The sequence below is a fragment of the Sebastes fasciatus genome, chromosome 19, assembly GCF_043250625.1.
Source record: "Sebastes fasciatus isolate fSebFas1 chromosome 19, fSebFas1.pri, whole genome shotgun sequence".
Lineage (NCBI taxonomy): Eukaryota > Metazoa > Chordata > Actinopteri > Perciformes > Sebastidae > Sebastes > Sebastes fasciatus.
Genome location: NC_133813.1, coordinates 17,833,535 through 17,856,842, shown reverse-complemented (window position 1 = coordinate 17,856,842; position 23,308 = coordinate 17,833,535). Strand labels below are relative to the sequence as shown.

The window sequence follows — 23,308 nt, the reverse complement described above, 5'->3', positions numbered from 1 at the left end:
ATAATATAATGCAGTGCTCATCTATTGGGTTTACGGTAAACAAGATCTTAACTCGAAGTTTATTGTCAGTCGTTACTCACATTATTAGCCCTCTGCTTTCTATCAAACTTCTTCGAGCACTGTTTTTCTTTCTCATAATCCTGGATGAAACTTTCTCCTTTCTATTAAGTAAAGCCATGGATGAGAAAGCAAATATCAACTGTCAACAGACAGCTTTGCAAGAACTAAAGCCAATTATTAAGTTAATGGAATTTCCCGAGTGTTGTCAATCGAGAACAGTTGCCTTGCTATCGATCTGCGTCACTTATCTCTGATGGGCACTGATCAAAAAGCCATTAGAAAGCTGATGTGTCAGACTGTCTATCAGATCATGGAGGGGTGGAGCTGAGCTACATGGAGGAGAGAGAGAACAAGAGACAGCAAGACAGACAGAGAGAGAGACTGTATTTATAATTATTGACTCTGAATGAAAAATATTTCAGGAAATTAATAGTTCCAACTCACGCAGGCGGAGCCCTCTGCTGGACTCTATAGGTAATACTCCTCTCCAATCACAAGCACGCATTCGCCCACTGAAAATTTGCATAAGCGTAGCCGGCCAATCAGGACGTGCCTACCCGAATACATGCGGACCCCACAGTATAAAGAAGTAGATTGGCGGCGGTGACTAACCTCCAGCCGGTCAGGATCAGTGTGGTTGGGTCGACGTTGTGTCACGGCAGGGCGTGCATTCATTGGCCTGTGGGAGTTAAAAGGAAGGTTACAATATTGTAACCCTAGTTCCATAAGCACAGGCGGAGCCCTCTACAGGGGGCCCTGTCATTCCTACGCCACTTACTGAAGAGGTGTGGGATGACAAACAGTGAGCTGCCTTGTACTGTATACGGTGGGGTCTGCACTTATTTGAATAGGCACGTCCTGGTTGGCCGGCTACACTTATGCAAATTTTCAGTGACCGAATTTGTGCTCATGATTGGAAGAGAGTATTACCCATAGAGTCCAGTAGAGGGCTCCACCTTTGCTTATAGAACTAGGGTAACAATATCTTAACCTTCACTTTCACTATCAAATTGACACAACTTGAATATGAATAAAATATCTTAAACCACATTGGCAACCAAAGGAAAGACTCTTCCACACTAATTACTTTTTTAACAAAACTTAATATTGTGTCATGCATGGAAGAGTCATTGAACAGTCCAAACAAAGTTTGCAAGTGGCAAAAACAAGCAAAAGCAATCCAGCAGAAATCAGAATACGGGGAGGAAAAAGGGCCTTTTTTTTTTCTTTTTTTTTACAGAAGACATTTTGACATGCCAGAGAGGGGAAAAGCACAGGTGCAAATAATGATCTTACTGGAACACTTGAAAAGAACATAGCCATTGTCAATGATATTAACACTTCGGCTTTGTCTACTGTGACAAGTCCAAATGTCTGCTGTGAGAAAGACCCACAGAAATCACTGACAGACCATGAGTTCCTTCCTCCAGTTTCCCATTTTATTCCTGATAAACTATTAAAAAGTCAGTTCACACCAAATGCAGAAAATCAATTTGTGAAATTAAACATTGTGTATATATTGTGTATTCACACTTATGGTATGATTAGTTTAGCAATCTCATCCGGTGTTTGCATTTGTCTCTGCGGTGTGTGATGATTTTGACTAATGCCTATACAGTATGTGTATGTGAGCCAATTGGAAAGCATGGTGTCATTTCTATACAATATTGGATACCATTGTAGACTTACCTTGACATAACAGGAAAAGAGCAGGTGTCACTAATAATGTTACTCAGACATTCATTCAGACATAAAGCTCCAGAAGGTACATGTGTGCATAGACACACAGTATCCACAGACAGTAAACATGAACAGGTGTCAGAGCTTCTCAGCAGCTTTGGGATACTTGGAGTCCTTGAAATGCCGGGGATAACCCTTGAACTCTTGTGTCTGCTGTTTCCCCTCAAGGACTGGCTGAGTAAATTCGGCTACCTCCCTCCCCCTGACCCAGTGACTGGTCAGCTCCAGACCAAGGAGGCCCTGACCAAGGCCATCAAAGCCATGCAGAAGTATGGAGGGCTGAAGGAGACCGGAGTCTTAGGTATGTGGCTGGGTGCGATTTACGGTGAAAGGGGAGGATTAGGTTGGCACTTTGGATGGATGGATGGATGGAGGCACCGTGTGTGTATTTACCTCCTGACTGCAGTATGTGAGAGTGAGAGAGTGACTTAAAAGTGTACCTGGGAGGAAGAAAAAGATAAGGTACGCCCTACAATATAATGCAATTCAAACACAAAATATGGCTTTAGAAACCGCCGCTGAGTTGAGTCAATCATTCTGACACAAACAACCATTGAACCATTATAAAGGTAAAATGTATTTCATCTATTTGTATTGAATTGCACAGATGTCTACACACCTTGAGACACCTTGTAAACATAAATCACACTCGCTGTCACATAAACACACAGTAGAATGACAGTACCGCATGCTATGTGATTGATAATAGTGGTAGCGTAAAACAGTATATTGATCAGTATATGTTCTGCTCTTGTACACAAAGAGTACACACACACACACACACACACACACACCGCTTCTACAAACACTATCATTCCCTATCATACACACCACTACTCCACCTCACATACACAACGGTAGAGGGTAGAGAGCATTAGACTGTGTTTTTGAGACAGTGGTAGGTGTGTGTGAGCAAGTATAATTTATGGCCCCGACCGCAGTGTGGGAGAAGGAGTGCGATTGTGCATGTGAGAGGGTATATCGTACAGAGCATTTATGATTTATGGCCTGAACGGACACTCATAACCTCCTGCAAAGGCACATATGAATGCATATGAGCACATGCAGTATGAGTTACAGCTACTGAAACGGCCATTTGCGCACAGATGTTGAACCCAAAGTGGTGGATGTCTTCCACTGTGTTTATGTTAAACACATTCACGTGTTTAAGTAAGTTCCAGCTGTCATAAAAATAAGTAATGATTCATGATGTTATATTAATATTAGGTTTAAATTAATGCTCCTCCATTAGTCCGTATCACAATTATCTCTCCTCTCCCCTTTTAGACCCAGCCACGGTGGGTCTAATGAAAACACCCAGATGTTCCCTGCCAGATGTCTCTGAGGCGGAGGGGACAATGGGCCGCAGGAAACGAGGCTTGAACCCGCAGAACAAATGGAGTAAGAGGCATCTATCCTGGAGGTAGGCATAAATGTAGCACACAATCTACTACTCGACGCTATTAAGGTTATTCCTCAAAAAAATTCAAAGTCAAGATTATTCACCATTTACACCTGTAGTAATGCTGAATGCTGAAGGGTGCTTCACATAGATGAGATCATTGAGTCAATGGAAATGTGTCCAATTCATCCTACTACAGGCTGGAGGGAACAGAGCACTAAGATTATGGATACAACGGATAACCATCGGAAATTGGCCGATTGCTTAGCCCCCAGAAGGGCTGTTTGCGGTGTTGTCGAGAACCGCGGTGTGGCTGCTTGTACCCGCCGAGTGTGAAGTAGATCGGATGAGCTGTTCTCGAGATATGCGAATAACACGCAGACGGACAGACAGAGATTCCTGGCGTTATAGTTAGATGATATTGCACAAGTACATACTACAATGTTTCAGTGTTTGTGTTTTAGTATAGCTCAATCTGTGCCTAACACAATTCTGTTCAGTTCAACTCGGTACATCACACTAGCGCAATACATGCAGCTTGAAGTCATGAACCATCACATTTTCACAATTTTCTCCTCCATCTGTGCACCCTTTGGTAGATTAGATTAGGCGATTCTTCCTCAAGGCGGAAATCTTTTGGTTTCTGGATCAGTTTTGGCTCAGATGAACAGCATGAAATGCACAGAATGTTTTTTTTTGCACACCGTAATTGCATCTATGCAATTCTACTCCCGACACCAAAGTCATTTGTGTGATTTCTAAAGATAAGAGGCCTCATCACAGAGTCAATCTGCAGTTTATACTGTATATGATGAAACAATATGGTCATGTTAAGTGCAGCTGGACCATCTGTCAGGGATACAGCTTAGTGTGAAGACAGCAGAGGAATAGGCAGTGAAACATATGGTTGGCCTGTGCTGATTCACACACGCTGTCGGGGTTGATTCAACAAGAAGATGATCTAAGCTGGTGTGTAGGACAGTCTGTGAAATGTGGTGTGTCCCCATACGGCAAATAACAACAATGTACACACAGTTAAAGCAGCAGTATTTAGAATTGGAGCAAATATGATTAAACTATATCCTGACCGTAGTGCATGAGACAGGTAATCTGAACAAAACCATGTGCCTCTGTGTCCTCCGGTGTCCTCCGGTGCTCCTAATGGCATCTGCAAGATTTGATAGACCGGAGGAAAACAACCAATCAGAGCCGAGCTGGAGTCTGCCGTCTCTGAGCAGCTTTGAATCACTTACACACTCCGATCAAATGGTCAAACTAGGCAGCGTTGATCAAATATGAATCAATATTCTGTTACTGTAATGCCTATTTCTCGCATAAAATGTTTTCAGAAACATCTTGTAGTGTACTGTTTAGCTGTAAAATGAGAAAGTTTGTGACCCAGCAGCCATGTTGAGATCAGTTGAGGGAAATACCAAGCACCGCCCACCAGCTGGAGCAAACTTTCTCATTTTACAGCTAAACAGTACACTACAAGATGTTTCTGAAAATATTTTATGCGAGAAATAGGCATTACAGTAACAGAATATTAATTCATATTTGATCATACATACATTCTCTCTCTCTCCCTGCTTTTGAGAGGTGTTTTTAAAGTGCTTTTCAGTCAGTCAGCATGACAGTCTTGCCACAACTTTTGATAAAATCTCCCCACTGCTCTCCAAGAACTGGACCTCTTCTCCTCAGTAGTCTTGCTCTGTTGTTGTAGACTAGTCTACTTTTTGAAAACTGATTGACAGCTGTGATTGGCAGCTGCTCTGAGACAATCATCCCAATGCGGTCTGTGCCTTGTTACAAAATCTTGGAGGCGCACGGCTCAGCGCTCAGACCTTCCACGCACAGTCGCCCATGCAGGCCGCAACTGCACAATATCGCCACGTAGACGGCGCTGACTGACTTTTTAAAAAATATACAGTTGGTCTATGTCTCATATTTCATTCATTTATGTGAAGAAAACGAAATGATATTGTTATTTTTTAAAGTTTTGATTATTATTTCAGATATAAACGAGACATGGGCGCGGTGAAGACCCTGAACACAAGCTATATTTTGAGAGCCTTAACTCTCTGCTAAACAGCCTCGTCCTGCATTAGAAAAGAACAGTAGTTAAAACAACCAAAGAGCTAATAGAAAAATGGCGAAGCATCAGGGATAAGGAAACAAAGAAGCCTATTAAGTATGAATGATTGTTAAAAAAAAAAAAAAAAAAAAGCAATGCAGACAATTGTATTAAAACTCCCCAAAAATAACAGGAAAACTCATATAATGTAACTCAATATTCACAGGAAATAATCCAAATTGCTCATTTTACAGAAACTCCCTGCAGTCGTTACGTTCACTATTTGGGTTAATTGTTCAGTTTATCAGTTGTTCTGCACTGTTATTGTTGTGCATTGAATATAATATGAAATATCCATAAGAATATATCACTTAGTGAGGGGTCGTCAGGTTACTCAATGACAGCATAGCATTGCCAATGTGAGCATGTTGGCATTTAGCTCAAAGCACCACTGTGCAGCCTCACAAATGCCGCTACCATTGCTAAAAAAAATCCAGTGTCAGCTGACTTTTCAGTGCAATTCAGTCACAAATGTCTGCACGCACAGTGATCGTTGATCAGTTGCCCCCTCATAGTTTATCCCAACAACAAGCACAGCTCTTTTTGCTTGTATTGATTGCTCAAACATTATTGGATGTAAGTTTTGCAAAGTTTATAATTACGCTTAAAAAAAAACACCTTAGGAGAACAAACAGCTGCAGAAAATGAGACATTTTGGGCAAACACACAAACAAAAACCTGAAAAAGAAAACTGAATTTTGTGATACTGTATGTTGGTACCCACAGCGCCATTCAATACTGCTCTTCAAAACACAGTAGGACTCTACAGCCATCCTCTTTTTTTCAGATTTATTCTTCTCCTTTCATTGAATGCTAGTGTTGAGCCATTTTTCCACCAAGTGTAAGTGGTTAAATTGCCTTAGTTTAGATGAGGAGCCGGGTGTTTACCGCTGACAGGTCAGCGCGGCGGCTCGGCTCAGTGGGGTGTTGCTTTGCCAGGAGCTGCAGTGTTTCCCTGACAGCAGGAACACGCTGAAACATAGGCTGTCAAAGCCTTGGCTATGCTTTCAGAATATGTGATGCTGCGATATTGTTTATCAAGAAAGTGAAATATGGTTTTGAAAGTGTGTACACAGTGCCTAGAATGCGCAAATCAAAGGTGGCGGTAATCTGTTGGGTGGACACGTACTAGTTAAACAAGTATTTATGTACCTGAGGAAAGCCTTTGGGCTATTTCGGCCAAAGTTAAAGAGAGTGAGCACAAGGGCCATATGGACCAAAGCAAACCTGCAGAGCAATGATGACCCGAGGAGGCTAATAGATCTAAGGTAGGGAGGAAGAAGAAGCGAGATGCGGAGGGAAAGCAGGACATCAGGGCACTGGAGGATTGAAGAAATGGGTCGATAAGCAGGAAAGATGGGAAGGCTGTTGGAGCACGAGGGAGTGAGGGGGCTGCGGTAGTTGTACTGCAAAAGCAGGACAAAGAATAAAGTATACACTGAGAGAAGATGGTGAAGATGATCAGGCAGCAGGATGAAGATGAGTTGTGTAATGTTAAGCTCCTTTCTAAGAGAAACAAATACTTAAAGGTGCTAATGATAACATTGATAACATTCAGCTACAAGATGTCTCCCTCCCCCCGTTCCATTGCATTTACTTCATAACAAGTGGTTGCCAGGCACTTCCTGTCAATCTCAAACATTTCTCCATTTTCTCCACACTAACCGATGACCCAGAGATACCACGTAATACCAACTATTGGGTCACAAGCCTTGTTACAGCCGGGACACACTGGGAACGTCAGCAGCGCGTGGCGGCTGCGGAACCTGTTGTTTTTTATTTCGGCGGTCCATATTAACAGGTTAGAGCAGCCACACAGCCCGCGTGAGCAGCGCGGCTCAGGCACGGCTCGGCTCGGCTCGGCTCGGCTCGGCTCGGCTCGGCTCGGCTCGGCTGTGTGTCGGCTGCGTATCTTCTAGAGATGTGCGGTCTTGCCTATTTTTACCCCGAGCCCCGGTTTATAATGAAATGAAACGGCCATTATGAAAGGCAAACTCTATGTAGAAAGAAAGGGCTGGCGGCAGCAGCCCAGCAGCAGAAACGCTGCTGATGTGGACACCCCACGCTTGAGATACGCAGCAGTTTAGCGAGGCAGCCGCCACGCACTGCTGACATACCCAGTGTGGCCCGGGGCTGAGACGTGGGAACCAAACATCCGATATCTTCCACAGAGATAAACAAAACATTCATTTTGGACCAACCGACATTTTTAAAATGATTAATTCACAATCATAATATTTGTTTTCAGGAAAATCCATATTTTTATTTGTGGATGCGTTATCTTTGTTTGTTTGTTTTAATATCCGTCTACATAAAAATGTTATCAAAAAGACTTTTAAAAAAACATGTATCTGTCTGCTTTTTTCCGACTGAGTTTCCTGCTCCACACTGGTTTGCAACAGGAGACGTAACAGATCAGACTGCAAGAGGGATGAGTTCAGAGGGCTGAATGGCTTGTCACCGGGGGGCAGGATGGTTATGGCTTATTGATAACATTATGGTGACTCTTGTCCCCTGTGGCATTGCCTTGTTGAAATAATCCCCCCGCATCCGCCCACTGGAGGCCTCCAATGAGAGATACAGACTTTTCTTTAAGGGTCAGGATGTGATTGCATGGGGGCTCTAATATAAGGTCTCAGCTGACCTGGAAAACCGAGTGGCAGCAATCCAGCATCGCACTGAATCGAAGCTGCTGTACAGAGTCAACATCTGCTTCAGGGGAACCGGCATGCACGCCGCTGCGAAGACCTGCTGTTTTATGACTGGAACATTTTGCCTTTTCTCATCACTGGCTCTCTCTTACTCTCTCCGCTTCTCACTGCCAACCTACTACTGCCCATCACACATCTTAGATGCCCAGAGCTTGGCCCCACTCGTCTTTGTGAAATAAGGCAGCCTGTTTTTTTCAGTCCTGCAGCGAAGCCACCTCTGCCTCGCAGCTTTCACATTTGTGTACAAAGAAGCCAAGTTTTACTGGAAATTGAGATAATACAGTACAGACCTGGTGTCTTTTAGATTTCTTTTCAGCCTGGAGCTCCTGCCAAGGAACAGATGGTAAACTTACAGTGCTTTTATTACAAACACTTGTGGATCGTTTGTTGATTTCCGATCCAGTCGGATTTTGAAAGCTTGCCATATGGTGTGGTTTATCAATAAAAGCAACATAGTAAAGCATTGATATTCTATACAGAACCGCAGCCTCAGGAGTGTTGGGTGTAATTTAATGAAAGCATTTAGTTTAATGTGGAAAATGTATGGCTACTTGTTTGCTTCTTTATTAGATAGGTATTTACTGTGATATTCGGGTGCTTAACTAATTTGTGGGGTGGAAAATCATCACTTACTCAAAAAACATCCACTGTGCAGACTCATACAGAGTCTTACACCTTCTGCCTTCTATTGTATCCTGTGTATTCACTTAGGACTGTGTAGGTGTTATGTTCACCTTAGGGTGTCAGTCAGAACACACAGTACTATCAGATAACTCTTCTTTACTGACTTCAGCTTAACACAACAACACAGTATTTACAACCACTGAGGCTTATGGGTGTCGAGTTGAAGGATGCGTGGCGTATAACAAGAACAAATACAAAGTTGCCAAAATATAATGAGATTTTAAGTAAGCAGATATACATACATAAAAGGGGAAAAAAAATCAAAAATCATACATGTTATTCCTATGGTCTAAGACAGACCAAAACCAGGGGAATGTTCTGAGTATATGGGAACATTTTCTTTTTCACAACTGAGATCACTACAATAGAATAAAGCTCATTTGGGTATAAAAAAGAAAACAAACATTATGTGGGGCACCCTTTAGCATTTGTATGAGACGCACCGGGCTTTCAAGTAACTACAATGAAACCCATCCGTTTCAATATTAAACGTGCAGAGAAAGTGGTCGGGAAGTGTGGTGACGTAGTTTAAAGAGCGACAAAACACATAGGGCAGCTGGGAGGGGTGGTGGATGGGTCCAACAAACACAGGGCTTTCATCCAGGAGACCGTTGTTGGTGTCCCGTGTGAGGCCAATGTGTTGTTTGGCGTTAAATTTCACTTTCACTTTACAAAGTAGTAATTTTAAATCAAACCATGATGTTTTTTTCTAAACATAACTAAGTCGTTTTGTTGCCTAAACCTAAGCAAGTTTTTTTGTTTGAATTTATAACGTTAGCCAAGTGTTTACTGCGACCGTATTTAGACGCGTTGAGCTACCCAATGCGTTATAAAGTTAGAAAAAGACTCCAAGGGGTCCTGACAAAGCGTCAGTATGTGACGAGTTGGGGTAAGAACGTGTTGTCCATGGTCCATTTACAGTTCCACCTGCTTCTTTAGCTTGTTATCCATCACTAACTAGGATAATTGGTCTCCCCACCAACCTTGCAAAGCTAAACAATAAGGCCATTGCACGCATTGTAACTGCAATAGAACAGGACATTACACACCCACTCAACCACCACCTCACCTTACTGCCCTCTTGGCACAGGTACAGAGCACTGAGGTGCAGAAAGGCTTGCTTTAAAAAGAGACTGATCCCTGCAGCTCTAGCTGTCTTAAACAAAAGGCCTCGTTGAGTAGACCTGAGTGTGTACTGATGTCTGTCATGTTGTTACTGTTGTTGCACTATCGTATGTGTTATTGTCTTATGTGTGCACTGCTGTGGAGATGAATTTCCCCCCGGGGGCAATAAAGTCTAAAGTCTAAACATTGTCCAAATCAGCTAAACTAGCATTGGCATAAGCAAGCCGCACGGCGAGTAGCTCCGCTTCTGTAAACAGCCTTTATGAAATCAAACATTATACCGTGAAAGGCTCAATAAATGTCCCATTCAGTCAGAAATAACTGGTTTTACTCGCGGTTCAACTCACAGTATATTGCACTGAGCTCTGCTCTGCCTACGTGCCTCTTGCTACGTCTATTTTTGAATGACTGCACAGCTCCATGCGCTCAATAGCACATTGCACAATTTGCCACAAGAGGGCACTTGGGTCAACAACCTTTCTAACAGAGACACTGAAAATGTTTACATTTTCTACAGTTGTATTGAAGCAGTATCCTAATGTAAAAAAAAGCAAAATATTGCAATTGGACTTTCGAAATAATATTAATAATAGTCTGTAATGGTGAAACTAATTTCCCTCCTCATTACATATTTATAACATTTTCATCTGTCAGATGAGATGTAAAACTCCCTATTAGCACACAGTCACTCAAGATCCCAAGTCGCCACAGCCGTTTTATTAACGTGATATCTAGAAGGTTTATTAGGTTACCATAATTTAGTTATACTTGCTCATATTCTTGTCATTACATTCATTATCTTGACTGCTGGGAAATTCATCTCACTCTGCTCCAGTGCAATAAAAAGGCAACCTATTGATTTTAATTATTATATATGTGCATTAAAGGCCCACTCGTCCTGACCCTCCATTGCATCAGCATCATGTTTTTTTTGTAGGGAGAATATGAATAGGCTGTGTTATGGTAGACAGACATTAATTTGCCCAAATAATGCATGACACGTAAAATGCATTGCAAAACATTCCCCTCCTCTTATTGATTTAAAGGTAAAAAAAACAAAAACATTTGTCTCCAAAAGCTGCTTATATCCATTTAATGGCTTTCCTGTTCTTACAACTCTGCGAATTGAAGATTAGCTTTTTAGACAAGGGAAATTAAGAGAGACTAACACCTTCAATAAATCCAATTTCTCAGAAACAAGCATACCCTTTGTGAGAAGAAGTCAAGTAATCTATCACTTTTAAATTAAAAAGCATGCTATTATCCACATTCTGATTACCTTTTTTGGCACGGTATTTGCAAAATATATGTTTTTGAAATTACAAACCTCATTATACTTGACTTATTTTGTACTTGCCTTAGATTGTCCAGTAAAAAGAAAGACCATGTTACGATTGGATCAAACCAGTTGCGACGCCAAATTGGCCAGGGGCGTAAATTCTGTCAGTCTGTCTAAGCAACACATTGCCAGGAAAGGCATTATCGTATTGCGGTAACCGGTAGCTGGCCGTCACTCTCATCTACGTGATCAAATCGGCTGACGCTACAACTGTAGCGCACCCATCTACTTAAATTTATGGTAAATACAGTGAAACGGAGGTGACCATGGATTTATAAAGAGAAAGGAGCTGACGGGTAGAGCTAGCGACGGACTTGGCGAAGTTAGCAGAAGTATATACGTGTGACTACGTCTGGTTTTCAAAATAAGGTGTTAACAAAGGGAACTGTATATACAAAATACATATATTGGAAAAAAGATTGATTGGATTATATTCACCAGAAGTATAAAACATTATATATTCCTTATAAATTAGAAAGAAAATACCCCTTCATTGTGAGGAAAATTTCTTTATTCTTTGATTTTTGGGTCGCTGGAAAAAGTTTCATAAATAATGCCTGACAATGACTGATATATTTGACATCAGGACAACTCTGACTGCATACATGCTGACAATCAAACATTGTAATGCATGATATTTTTCAAATTAAAAATCCCTAGAAGTGTATGGTTCAACTTTTTCTCATGATCTAGCGTTAAAAAAGTTAACAAAAAAGCAATAAATCATAATATCGCACCGCAATACTTATCGAATCGGCACCTAAGTATCGTGACAGCATTGAATCAGGAGATAGGTGTATCGTCCCAGCCCTAAATAGATATAGCTATGAATAGTGTATGAGACCTGAGGTCTAAACTCTTTATTTCCCGCTACAGTAGGCGTCTCCAGGATCACATTTTACCATGATGACACACACACAGACTCACAAGGTGAAAACAATACCAGCGTCGCTGAAGCGGACGGGAATTATAAACCAGTCAGCGAGATTACAAATAGGAATTGATGTTGTTTTGATAATCAAGGGCATAGTTAATAGTCAGGTTTACATTAAATGAGATTTATTTTAATGCATAAATAAGTGTAGTATCATCATAAATACTGTGACATTGACTCGCACATTTCATCAGTTTGCTTGCTTACTCTCATCCCTCCTTCATGCATCAGCCTGTAACAATGCCCCTTTCTCTTTCCTCCTCTTCCATCCTCTGTTTGTCAGCTAAGCACCGTAGCCAAAGATTCACAGTCTGTCCAGGACTGCCTGCTCAGTGGTGTCGGGGTGTGCTTTGATGTAAGCAGTTCTTTATGGAGGTATTATATTTGATTGATGTGGAAATGTCTGACAGTACACTCTGTTCTCAGATATTTATTTGTGAGTCAATGATGCACACTCAGAAGCCCTGCTGCTGCTAAACAGCCCTCAGCCACTGAACCGGTGATGACTCCTGCTTTATGCTGCAGCCAAAAACTCTTGCATCTGCACTTTTTTTCCCCTCCAAACTCTGCTGGCTCATGTGCTTATCACTTTCTAAATGCTCGTCAGTCACGGTCATGAAATTTGAAGAAAAAATAAACATCCACGCCGTGATCACACAGCCATCCGCTTTGATCAGCCACAAATGTATTCTTTTAGAGCTGAGCTGAGAAAACCACGTAATGATATGACATGTGACTGCATTAGTCACTTTCTTTGTTCTGACTTGTTTCCCACTGAGATGACAAGTTCCACTCTAAACATACAATTTAACATATTAGGAAACATATAGTACATTTTCTTGCTGGAAATGAAAGAGGATCAATACCACTCTCATGTCTGCAAGCTAAATATAAAGCTAGAGCCACCATGCAATTAGCTTAGCTTAGCATAAAGACTGGAAGCAGGGGCAAACGGCTAGCCTAACTCTGTGAAGAAACTCTGTCTTGGTCCCACCTCTGTTATTTCCTCACATATCAAACTATTCCTTTAAAACAGTGGTTCCCAAACTTTTTCATGTCAAGGACCACAAAACGGACACAAATTAGACCACAGACCCCCATTTGATACGATTTTGTTCTTGGGTTCCCCATCTGATATGATTTTTGCTTTTAGATATTTTATTACAGACGGTGTATTAAACCCATGACTAAAATATTGATACCTTCTGTCATTGGGTTACTTTTGGATAGAATTATAGTGAAAGTAAATTATTTCCTTTTTTGCTGGGGACCCCCTAGAAACCCCTCAAGGCCCCCTCGGGGTCCCCAGACCCCACTTTGAGAATCACTGCTTTAAAGGACCAGTATGTAACAATTAGGGGGATTTATTGGCAGAAATGGAATATAATATTAATAAGTATGTTTTCTTTAGTGTATAATCACCTGATAATAAGAATCGCTGTGTTTTTGTTACCTTAGAATGAGACGTTTATATCTACATACGGAGCGTGTCTCTTCTCCACGGAGTCCGCCGTGTTGCAACAGTATCCCAGAACGGACAAAACCAAACACTGTTAAATTTTCCTGTAGGAGTCGATAACGTTACCCGCTCCCATAACCGCCGCTTCACCACTCGTTTCCCACGTATGCACACACTCTAAGCACTCTACTCTCATAACAACTGGCTCTAGAGTGGACCATTTACGTTTTTCGCATTGGCCATCATAGCAATCCTACACGCTTCCGCATACGGGGGAAATTGTAATCTGCCTCTTCACTGCTAGATACCGCCAGATCCTACACACTGTTCCTTTAAGTACACCGCCATGATCGAAATGTTGCATTGGATAGATGATGCAGTGAGACTTTTGACTTGGTTCATACAGTATATGACCATAAAATATATGTTAATACAGAAAGGATAATTTGATAATGTTAATTTCTTAGAGCATTTTTATTTCATCATATTCTCAAGTCAAGATTATCCTTCTGGAAAAAAAAATTCATATTTGAGTCATGGCATATTCAACATATTCAATTCAATTACTCACTGACAAATTACCTTGTCATGTCAGGTAAAATAATACATTAAGGTTGATATAAGGTAAATATATCTGCTCAGTTCACCTGTAGTTCAATGTGGTTATTTTTTACATTAGAACATTAAAAAACAACTATCCTGGTGTAGACTTGAGGGCAAACTGATTAATAAACATCAGATCTCACTGCAGTAGGTTGCCTCATCAAAACACAATCAATACAGTTGTTAAAATCAAGGTGTAAGATTGACAAACTGACAAGATCCCAGCCGTGCTCCGTGAGGTTAACCAAATATAAAGGAGGCACCGCAAGGGCGTGCCACTTGGTTCATTTTCTATGCACTTATAGTCTCCTTACATAAACACCAGCAGTTCCCTGGGGCTCCGCAGTTCATCTGAGATGCAGGGCAGGAATGTTCCGACCTTGGCGGACCTACCTGCAATTACATTCAAACACACTCGCAAGCCGACACATAATGGATGCACACGCACACTCGCGCAGTGTCAACACCGTGCACTCGGCCTCTCCATCTTTCTCTCTCATCAACATTCCCCCAAACACACGCAGACGAACACAACCGCCCACTCGTCCGTCTGAATTAGCACTAATAAGCAGGTGAATTGTCTGCGGAGGTTGAGCCATTTGCAGCGACCTTGGCTAACTGTGGTTTGCAGGGAGGGTCAGTCGCTCAGGCAGTATGAATAAGTGGACTGTGTGGGCACATTGTTGTGAACAAATCAAAAAAAAAAAATCATGCACACCGCAGGTCTCCCCACAGAATAGTCGATCTGATTAGATTTTGAAGTGACTAGCTGCATAGATTTTCATCTTAATGAGGTAAAACTCCTTTCCAAGCTACTCCCATCTCATTCCTTCGAGCTAACGTTGCTAATACCGCCCATGTGTTCTGTGACAACATGTTGACATAGACATATTTGCTAATTAATGCATTAATTAGCTGCACTAATGAACTCATTCGCATCACTGGGTGTGTTAAAGACACCGTGGTAACGGCAGAACAACAGGCAGCTCAAGTGTGCAGTGAGGAGCAGGAGAAAATACCAGCTAATACAAGCTGAAACTGTGGATGTTAGCGAGCTACCAAGACGTCCTTGAAAAGACTTCATTGGAAAGAAGTGATGTGAGAGGTTCCTTTTTGTAATACGGGGCTGATCAGGCTCACCTCCATTAGTGTTTTCATACATTTATATACTGAAACATGAAAGAATGTTTATAGCACTACTCTTCAAAGCTTTCTTATGTACAGCAGTAGTCACGACTGTAAGATGGAGAACCCGATTGTGGTACCAAATGACTGAATATAGTCTGCAGACTTAAATCTGCAATTACCATGACAACACTGACATATTATCACCTTTTTGCTATTAGTTGCCTATTTATGCATTCATTAGACACAGAAAAATTGTGTCCATCTGGGAAATGTAAGTCCAATATTCACTCTCCTTTTAGGTCTATTTTGTTTTCCATCAGCTCCTGAGTCTCTTTACATTAGTCTGTTTTTAGAGCTGTGAGAGTGAGCCAAAATTATAGAGTTGCAGACTGCAAAAACCAAAAGAATGAGCTGAAAGACGCTAAAATGCCGAAAGCTGAAAGACGCTAAAATGCTCCGTAGACCTAAACTGCAGAGTCGGGTGAGAATTATCCGTGCGTTCATCTCTGCTAGTGACTCCTTTCACACACAAGTAGTAATTTCAATTATTCTTAACATGCATATTGATTATAGCTGCTTTAAGTACCCATTCAATTATAATCTGCTTTATCTCAAATTTGAGGAATAGCGTTTTGGATTTTGGACTCTGGTTGTCAGCCACAGTCTAAGGATGTCCGCACATACTGAGTGCAAAAGTTTGAGCTTGAATGTCATGTTCGGGTGAAAAAACGAAGAGTATGTTTTGCATGAAATTCATACCATAAAATTGGTTGTTCTAGGACTTATCGGGTCCTATTCAAACAATCTACAGGGCATGGTCTAAAGTGCATGGCGCAAGTGTATTTGCGGGCGTGTCCAACTCCACTTTTGCTAGTTAAATGGCACATCATTTTGGCGCGAAGTAAGGTGCAGGAGGCAAAGTGTTTTGGGTTTAACATGAATTAATCCTATCAGAGTGTCATCTCCCATTCCCTTTAAAAACCAGGTGTGACTGCACCTAGACATACAACACAACAAAAGACATGAAAAAAAAAGCTGCGCAGCATTCGAATGTTGATTTAAAATTTGAATTTCAATGTTATGAATGAAGCTTCAAAGCTTCCAAATATTCGGTGCAGTCCTGGAATTGTCTTTAATTGTCTGATTGAGAGGGCACTCCGTTTAAAATTTGTCGCTATCCATTGACGGTGGTGCTGAATTAATGTTGCCGTGGCATATTGTGAAGGAAGGGAAGGGACAGGTATGTGGTCTTTGGCCGGTGGACCATCTGCCTCCGCTGTCTCCCAATCCTCTGTCCCATCAACAACTCTTTATGACACGAGTTTGCAGCCGCCACGGGATGTCACACCAGTGACCAGAAGAGCGCTGAGAGCGTGCTGCAGGTTGAGCAATACAGAATGCCTAAGAGCCTTACTTCATTATATTTCATTATATTTTGAATTGCCGACACTGTATTTAACTGAAGATGGAGGAGGAGCGCTACGGCACGTGCCTGTGTGTGTAACAAGCAGAGTGTACGTGCATTGTAAACCTGCCTGCAGGCGCATCTTACTGTATAAAGAACAATTTAAATAGCAGGAAAATACTGCGTCATTGCCGTTAGACCAGTTTTTTGTTGGTCAATGGTGGAATTGCTTTCTGCTGCCTCAACATAGCAATGCGCCAACAAAACACCTGAGCACACCTCATTTTAAGACCATGGGTGCACAGATGGGCTATATGTATATATGTATATGTGCAACAAGACACATTACCAAACATTGAACAGTGGATAAAAAAGTAAGCATTGATAAATGAGAACAAAGCTAAAAAGTAAAGCAAGACAGAACTTGCTTACTTGTACAAGTGTGCCTTGAGAAGTGATTTAAAAGATTAAAGAGATCTCGCCGGTGTGAGCTCCTCTGGCAGGTGTTCAGAAGTTTGACTTTGACAGTAAAGGTCCGGTCACCCTCGGAGTCGTTGGAACAGCTGCTGCTCTGGCTTATGTGGGGATGAAAGGTCTGAAATGTAGCTGGTGGCGAAAATTCTTTCGACTCATAAGTTATCAGTAAAATACACTTTGATATCCTTTGCTGTTAAAAAAAAAACACATCAGCAGTTCATCAGGATGAAGGATTTAAGATGGTTGGACAAACCTCTGAAGAGGTATAAACACAGATCACAACATTGTTGGATAGAATTCCTTTTTTTATTTGTCATCAGTAAAGCTTGAAGTCGCACCTGAGTTGACTGTTATCAGACCTTTCAATGTGTGTAATCGATCGCTATAGGCATCATAGACTTGGGGCAGTAGGGGCCTACTACGTTGTAAAAGTGAAAGCGAAACTTAAAGCTGGAGTAGGCAGGTTGGTGCAAATATGATTTGAAAAACGTTATTTATATGCGATTGGATTAGATTAGATTAATAGATTTTTTAAAGACTGAAAAAAGAGCCATGAGGAGGAGCAGAAGTCAGATTTTCTCCCAGAACACTTGAATTGCAATATGCTGAAAGGTTATTACGAAATGTTTGCCCAATGATGCCAAAAATATTCTGCCTACTGCTGCTTTAAAGCCAACACATTCTAACACGTTGTAAAACTGCAATGCAACGTTACATTTTGAACACAAACAAAACAGCTTCTTTAGGTTTAGGCAACAAAAACACTTTAAGTTTAGGGTAAAACATCATGTTTTGGTTTAGAATAACTATGTTTAAAAAGTGTGAACACAAAGACAACTACGCTTCCGCTTTTGCTTCTGTCATAATTACTACGGTCGAGATCACTGTCGTCTTCTTTTATCCCTTCTTTCGGTGATTGACCATGTGAATAGATGACAAAACCTACTATTTGGTGTAGCAGGGCCCTACTGACCCACATCTATGAGCCTTATAACCACTGATAACGCACATTTAATGGCCTGATAACAGTTGAATCAGCTTCGAAGTGAAGTGAAGCTGCAGGTAACTGCTGACATTGGAACATACAAAAGGTGTTTTGTCAAAAGTAGGCAGGCTTGTCCACTTAATGGGGAATCTCGACAAAAGCGGTTAAGTCATGTTGGCAGCTTTTAATTGTAATATGTTAGAATGAAATGACCTCTGTGTTTGGGACACGCAACACTTTGCTCTCTATCTAAAGAGCAGCTTGTAAAGCCACTGAGAATGCAGAGGTCTAATAGTTTCATTACTGGCTGATGCCTTGTAGTGTCATCGACGTAACTATGAAACTCTGCAATGATCTGCAGCCGCAGTAATTTAACACCAAGGGAAAAAAAAGTTAGATGCCGAGATCAGAGCCATCTTAAAGCATCTGCGACTGGGTACAAGAGTTTGTGTTCTATGGCAACAAATTAACGTGAGGTCTTTGAGTTCCTGCCTTAGCTCTGAAGCAGATGATGAGTTGATATTTGGTCTACGAGCTAATGTGTATCTATCTATAGGCATTTTTCATTTAATTTCATTTAATTCCATGGTTTATTTGATAGGGACGAATACACTGTTCATAGACAACTTAAAAACGGCTATCTGATGCAAGTATCATAGTGCTTATAGCGGATGCTAATTTGCAACACCTGTCCCTAGAAGGGCTTTTTGTGAAAATAAGAGATTAAAGCAGGAATGAGTACAGGAAAAATAAATAAATACAATAAAGCACACATTTAAAAACATTACTTTTAAAAACTAGACATGAGTTCAGGTTTGTCGCTGAATGAAACATGATTTGGTTGCTCTCTTAAAAGTGGTAAAGTTTGCAGCAAATTTCAAGTGATCAGGTATAGCGAGGTCCAAGGCTTTGGTCCTTTCACAGAAAAAGCTGTCTGAGCAAAAGATGTTTTGCAGAATTGAACTTTACAATTGCCACTTGAAGCTGCTCTGGGGGATCTGCTACAGCTCTGTAGTCTCATGTTGTATTTGCAGAAAGGCAGAGGAACAAGCTTTACATAATGAAAATCAATAAAGTTTGCAAAACTTAACATCTTGTATTTACTCAAAATGCGGCAATGATGGTACCCTATTTGCTTTTTGTCCAAGATTTTCAAGGCCCTGTTGTAAAGAAACTCTATGGATTTTACTACCGACTGTTTGGCCTGGGACCAGGCAGCCAAATGTGAGAAAATCATTGAATTTAGAAATAGCAAGGCACAGTCAAATGTCAAGCAATTTCTTATCATCCTAAAACAGCTAAGCTTTTATTGTTTTACAAATCTTTTTAGCATGACTTTTAAAGTTTAACCGAGAATCTAAAATTATCCTTAAATAATTCACCTCTGTTACTTGTTCAATGTGCTCACCTTTAATTCTCACATTCAAGGATTCTGTTGTAGGTAGCTTCTTAATAGAAAAACAGATAGACTTGCTTGTTGGCATGTATGATATCAACCAGGATGTATACAGTACATGGCTGTGACATATTAGATTTATTTCTGTACAAACACAAGAGAAAGTTCTTCTGCAATTTATTCCAGTTAAAAGCTGCATCGCTGAGCCTGAGACAATGTTCCAGGCAAATTTGGAGCTACGTCAAAGCTGCACGGTGGTGCAGTGGTTAGCACTGGCGCCTCACAGCTAGAGGGTTGCAGGTTCGAATCCGGCTTGGGACCCTTCTGTGTGGAGTTTGCATGTTCTCCCCGTGTTAGCGTGGGTTTTCTCCGGGTACTCCGGTTTCCTCCCACAGTCCAAAGACATGCAGGTTAGGTTAATTGTGGACTCTAAATTGCCCGTAGGTGTGAGTGTGAGCGTGAATGGTTGTCTGTCTCTATGTGTCAGCCCTGCGATGGACTGGCGACCTGTCCAGGGTGTACCCTGCCTTCGCCCAATGTCGGCTGGGATCGGCTCCAGCCCCCCCGCGACCCCTAACGGGATAAGCGGTTGCAGATGGATGGATGGATGGATGGTCAAAGCTGCAGACGGAAAACAGTCACCTTTTATTGGCAGAAAAAAATACCCTTTTGTTTTAACTCTGTCCCTGTTTAATACAGTACTCGAGTCAGTCACGAATCATGAAAGATAATATCTGAAAGGAGACAAGTTTGGTTGAAAATGGAAGTTTAAAGATCAAGTGGATCTTTTTAGTCATTTTCGATTTTCTACTGAAGTTAGGACAATGTAAATAAAACAGTATTATGAATATTATATAAGTAATTATATAATATAATGTCAATGTTTGGTAGGTGCAGATGACATTTTTGTGAATTTTGCTCGGGTGTAAAATGGTGTCTATTCACAAAAGTGAATTTGCTGGAAACTGCCACAGGGCTTTCTGGGGAAGTAAACACAACACACCGGAGAGTAAAACACCTAATAATCTCCACATCTTTCTTTCTTGTCTTATATGTAACATATCGGTCTTCTTTCTTTCTCCTCTCAGAGTGAGGACCTTCCCTAAGGACTCTGCCTTACTGGGCAGGGACACTGTTCGAGCCCTGATGTACTACGCCCTGAAGGTCTGGAGTGACATCGCACCACTCAACTTCCACGAGGTGGCCGGCAGTGACGCAGACATTCAAATCGACTTCACTAAGGCCGACCACAATGATGGATATCCCTTTGACGGGCCAGGGGGCACCGTGGCGCACGCGTTTTTCCCCGGAGAAAGGTTCACAGCGGGGGATACGCACTTTGATGATGACGAGGCCTGGACCTTCAGATCTCCAGGTGAGGAACTTTGCGGAGGTATTGTACGCTTGCGCTTGAATATGTATTAATTAGTAGGGCTGGGGGAAAAAAATCAATTCACCTATGTGTCAAGATTCCTTTTTTTACGATTTTGAAATAGACTTTTTTAATGCCAGAATCGATATATTTGCTTCATTTGAGTCTATGCCGAGGTAAAAGGAAGTTACCGCTTTTATTGTTGTAGTCAGAGTAACTTGACATCATATTCGTTCCGTATCCGTCAACCAAAACAAACTGCACTCGGCCGGAACGAGAAAGTAGGGAACGAGAAAGTAGGGAACGAGAAAGTAGGAAACGACAGAAGGTCCGCGTGGATATGACCTGAAACCTCACATTTTAAATCCAAAGTGGTAAACACTACACATACAGTGAAGCATCGAAACACTTTGGGTTTCACACATTGCAGGAAAAGCAGAGCTAGACATCACGGCTAAAGCTGCATGCTAACTCCGTCATGGACAGGAAATGTTAACGTATTGCGGTAACGTGCGGTCAAGCCAGCCGTCACTCTCATCTCTGTGGTCAAATCAGACGACGCTACAACTGTAGAGCACCCATATACTGACATTTATGTTAAATGCATTCAAACGGCCCCAATGGAGTTGACCATGGATGTATAAAGAGAACGGCGCTGACGGGGAAAGCTAGCGACGGACTTGGCAAAGTTAGCGGAAGATTACAGGTGTGACTATGTCCGGTTTTCAAAATAAGATGTTAACAAAGGGAACTGTGTATATACAAAATACATATATGGAAATAAGATTGATGGAATTATATTCACCAGAAGTATAAAACATTACATGTCCCTTATAAATTAAAAGGAAAATACCTAATTTCTCAGGGAAATGGCTTTATTCTTTGAATTTTGGGTTGCTGGAAAACATTTAATAAATAATGTCTGACAATGACTGATATATTTGACTTCAGGACAACTCTGACTACATACAGTACATGCGGAAAAACAAACAGTTTAACTGTATTAATTTAGATATTTTCCAAAGTAAAAGTCCCTAGAAGTGTATGATTTAACTTTTTCTAATGGTCTAGTGTAAAAGAGTTAACAAAAATCGTAATATTGCATCGCAATACTTGTAGAATCGCAATACATATCGAATCGGCACCCAAGTATCGTGATAGTATCGTATTGGGAGATAGGCGTATCGTCCCAGACCTATTAATTAGTAAAAGACAATGTGTGTCTGAAACAAAAGGGTAGAATATAAGGGATGATGGGGGAGAATTGTGGAGTGATATTCTAGGCAACATTTCACCAAAGCATTTCTTAGAGACTCCCAGACTACTATAAAATGAGAAGACTGAAACAGTCAGTGTCTAGGAAATGGAAAGAAAATGAAAAAAGGAGCCTGAAAAGTGTTTTGAACTTCCGTGCTCACCAAGACTTCTGTATCCCAAAAACTAGAACGCTGATTGGAGCCAAGCTGTGCCTCTACCCTTTGTTCATGCTCCAGATTCTATAATTAATATTTAATTTGATAGAGCTATGAATATAACATACAATGGCTGCAGACGCAGGACTCCGAGTGGTGACTAAAGCAGTGGTGGTTGTTATCACAAGCTCATTAGGAGTGTCCTTTCATTTCCTCCAGCTGCCGTAAACAATCTCCTCTAATGTGCCTCTGATACCCATGAACTCTTGTTTTTAGCAATTAAGAAAGGAAATGCAAGTTTACTATTCACTTATATTGATCCCTCTTGATTGTTCAATTATGCCATGGGGTTTTCACAACAATTGACTGCTTTAAATTTCTTAACAGATGATTGGGGAAGAGAAATAAAAGAGAAAAGCACCACATTTAGAGTGTGTTTTTACCTGACGATAAAATGTTTCCTTTGATTGATGGCAATAAAAAGCTGAAAGGCATATGTCTCCACCAGACCTCGAAGTACAGCACAATGATTTGTGATGACAACTAACAGCTGCTCCAATGATAATCGATAAAAGAGTGATGTGGACGCAGTGACACATGAGATTTACGGGGCTGTGGACACACTGTTTTGTGCTGTTTGCTCCTGTTTCCAGCCTCTGTGCTAAGCTAAGTTAGCCAGCTGCTGGCTGTAGCTTCATAATTCATAAACATATATATGAGTGGTATCGATTTTCTCATCTAATTCTTCGCAAGTAAGGTATATAAAGGTGTGTTTCCAGGGTCAAATGTTTCCTTTATTTAAAGGATCTGATTTCTTCTTCCACCACTGCTGAGGGTTATCACTTACTAATATCCCATTGCAGATCGGGCACTTTTTTCTTCAGTTTCCAAGAAAAATGGGGCTTTTGTGTGCAATACCATGATGATCGCTTGATTTTAGAC

The 23,308-nt window shown here is 41.2% G+C and overlaps 1 protein-coding gene across 1 annotated transcript in view; it reads left to right on the top strand.

The window, feature by feature from the left end:
• Window positions 1-23,308, top strand: part of LOC141757369 (matrix metalloproteinase-17-like) — a 98,820-nt gene that overhangs the window by 50,148 nt on the left and 25,364 nt on the right. The window contains exons 2-4 of the mRNA XM_074617805.1: window positions 1,969-2,101; window positions 3,088-3,223; window positions 20,671-20,957. Coding sequence (XP_074473906.1) covers window positions 1,969-2,101; window positions 3,088-3,223; window positions 20,671-20,957 — 556 coding nt within the window. The remainder of the gene's footprint in view (window positions 1-1,968; window positions 2,102-3,087; window positions 3,224-20,670; window positions 20,958-23,308) is intronic.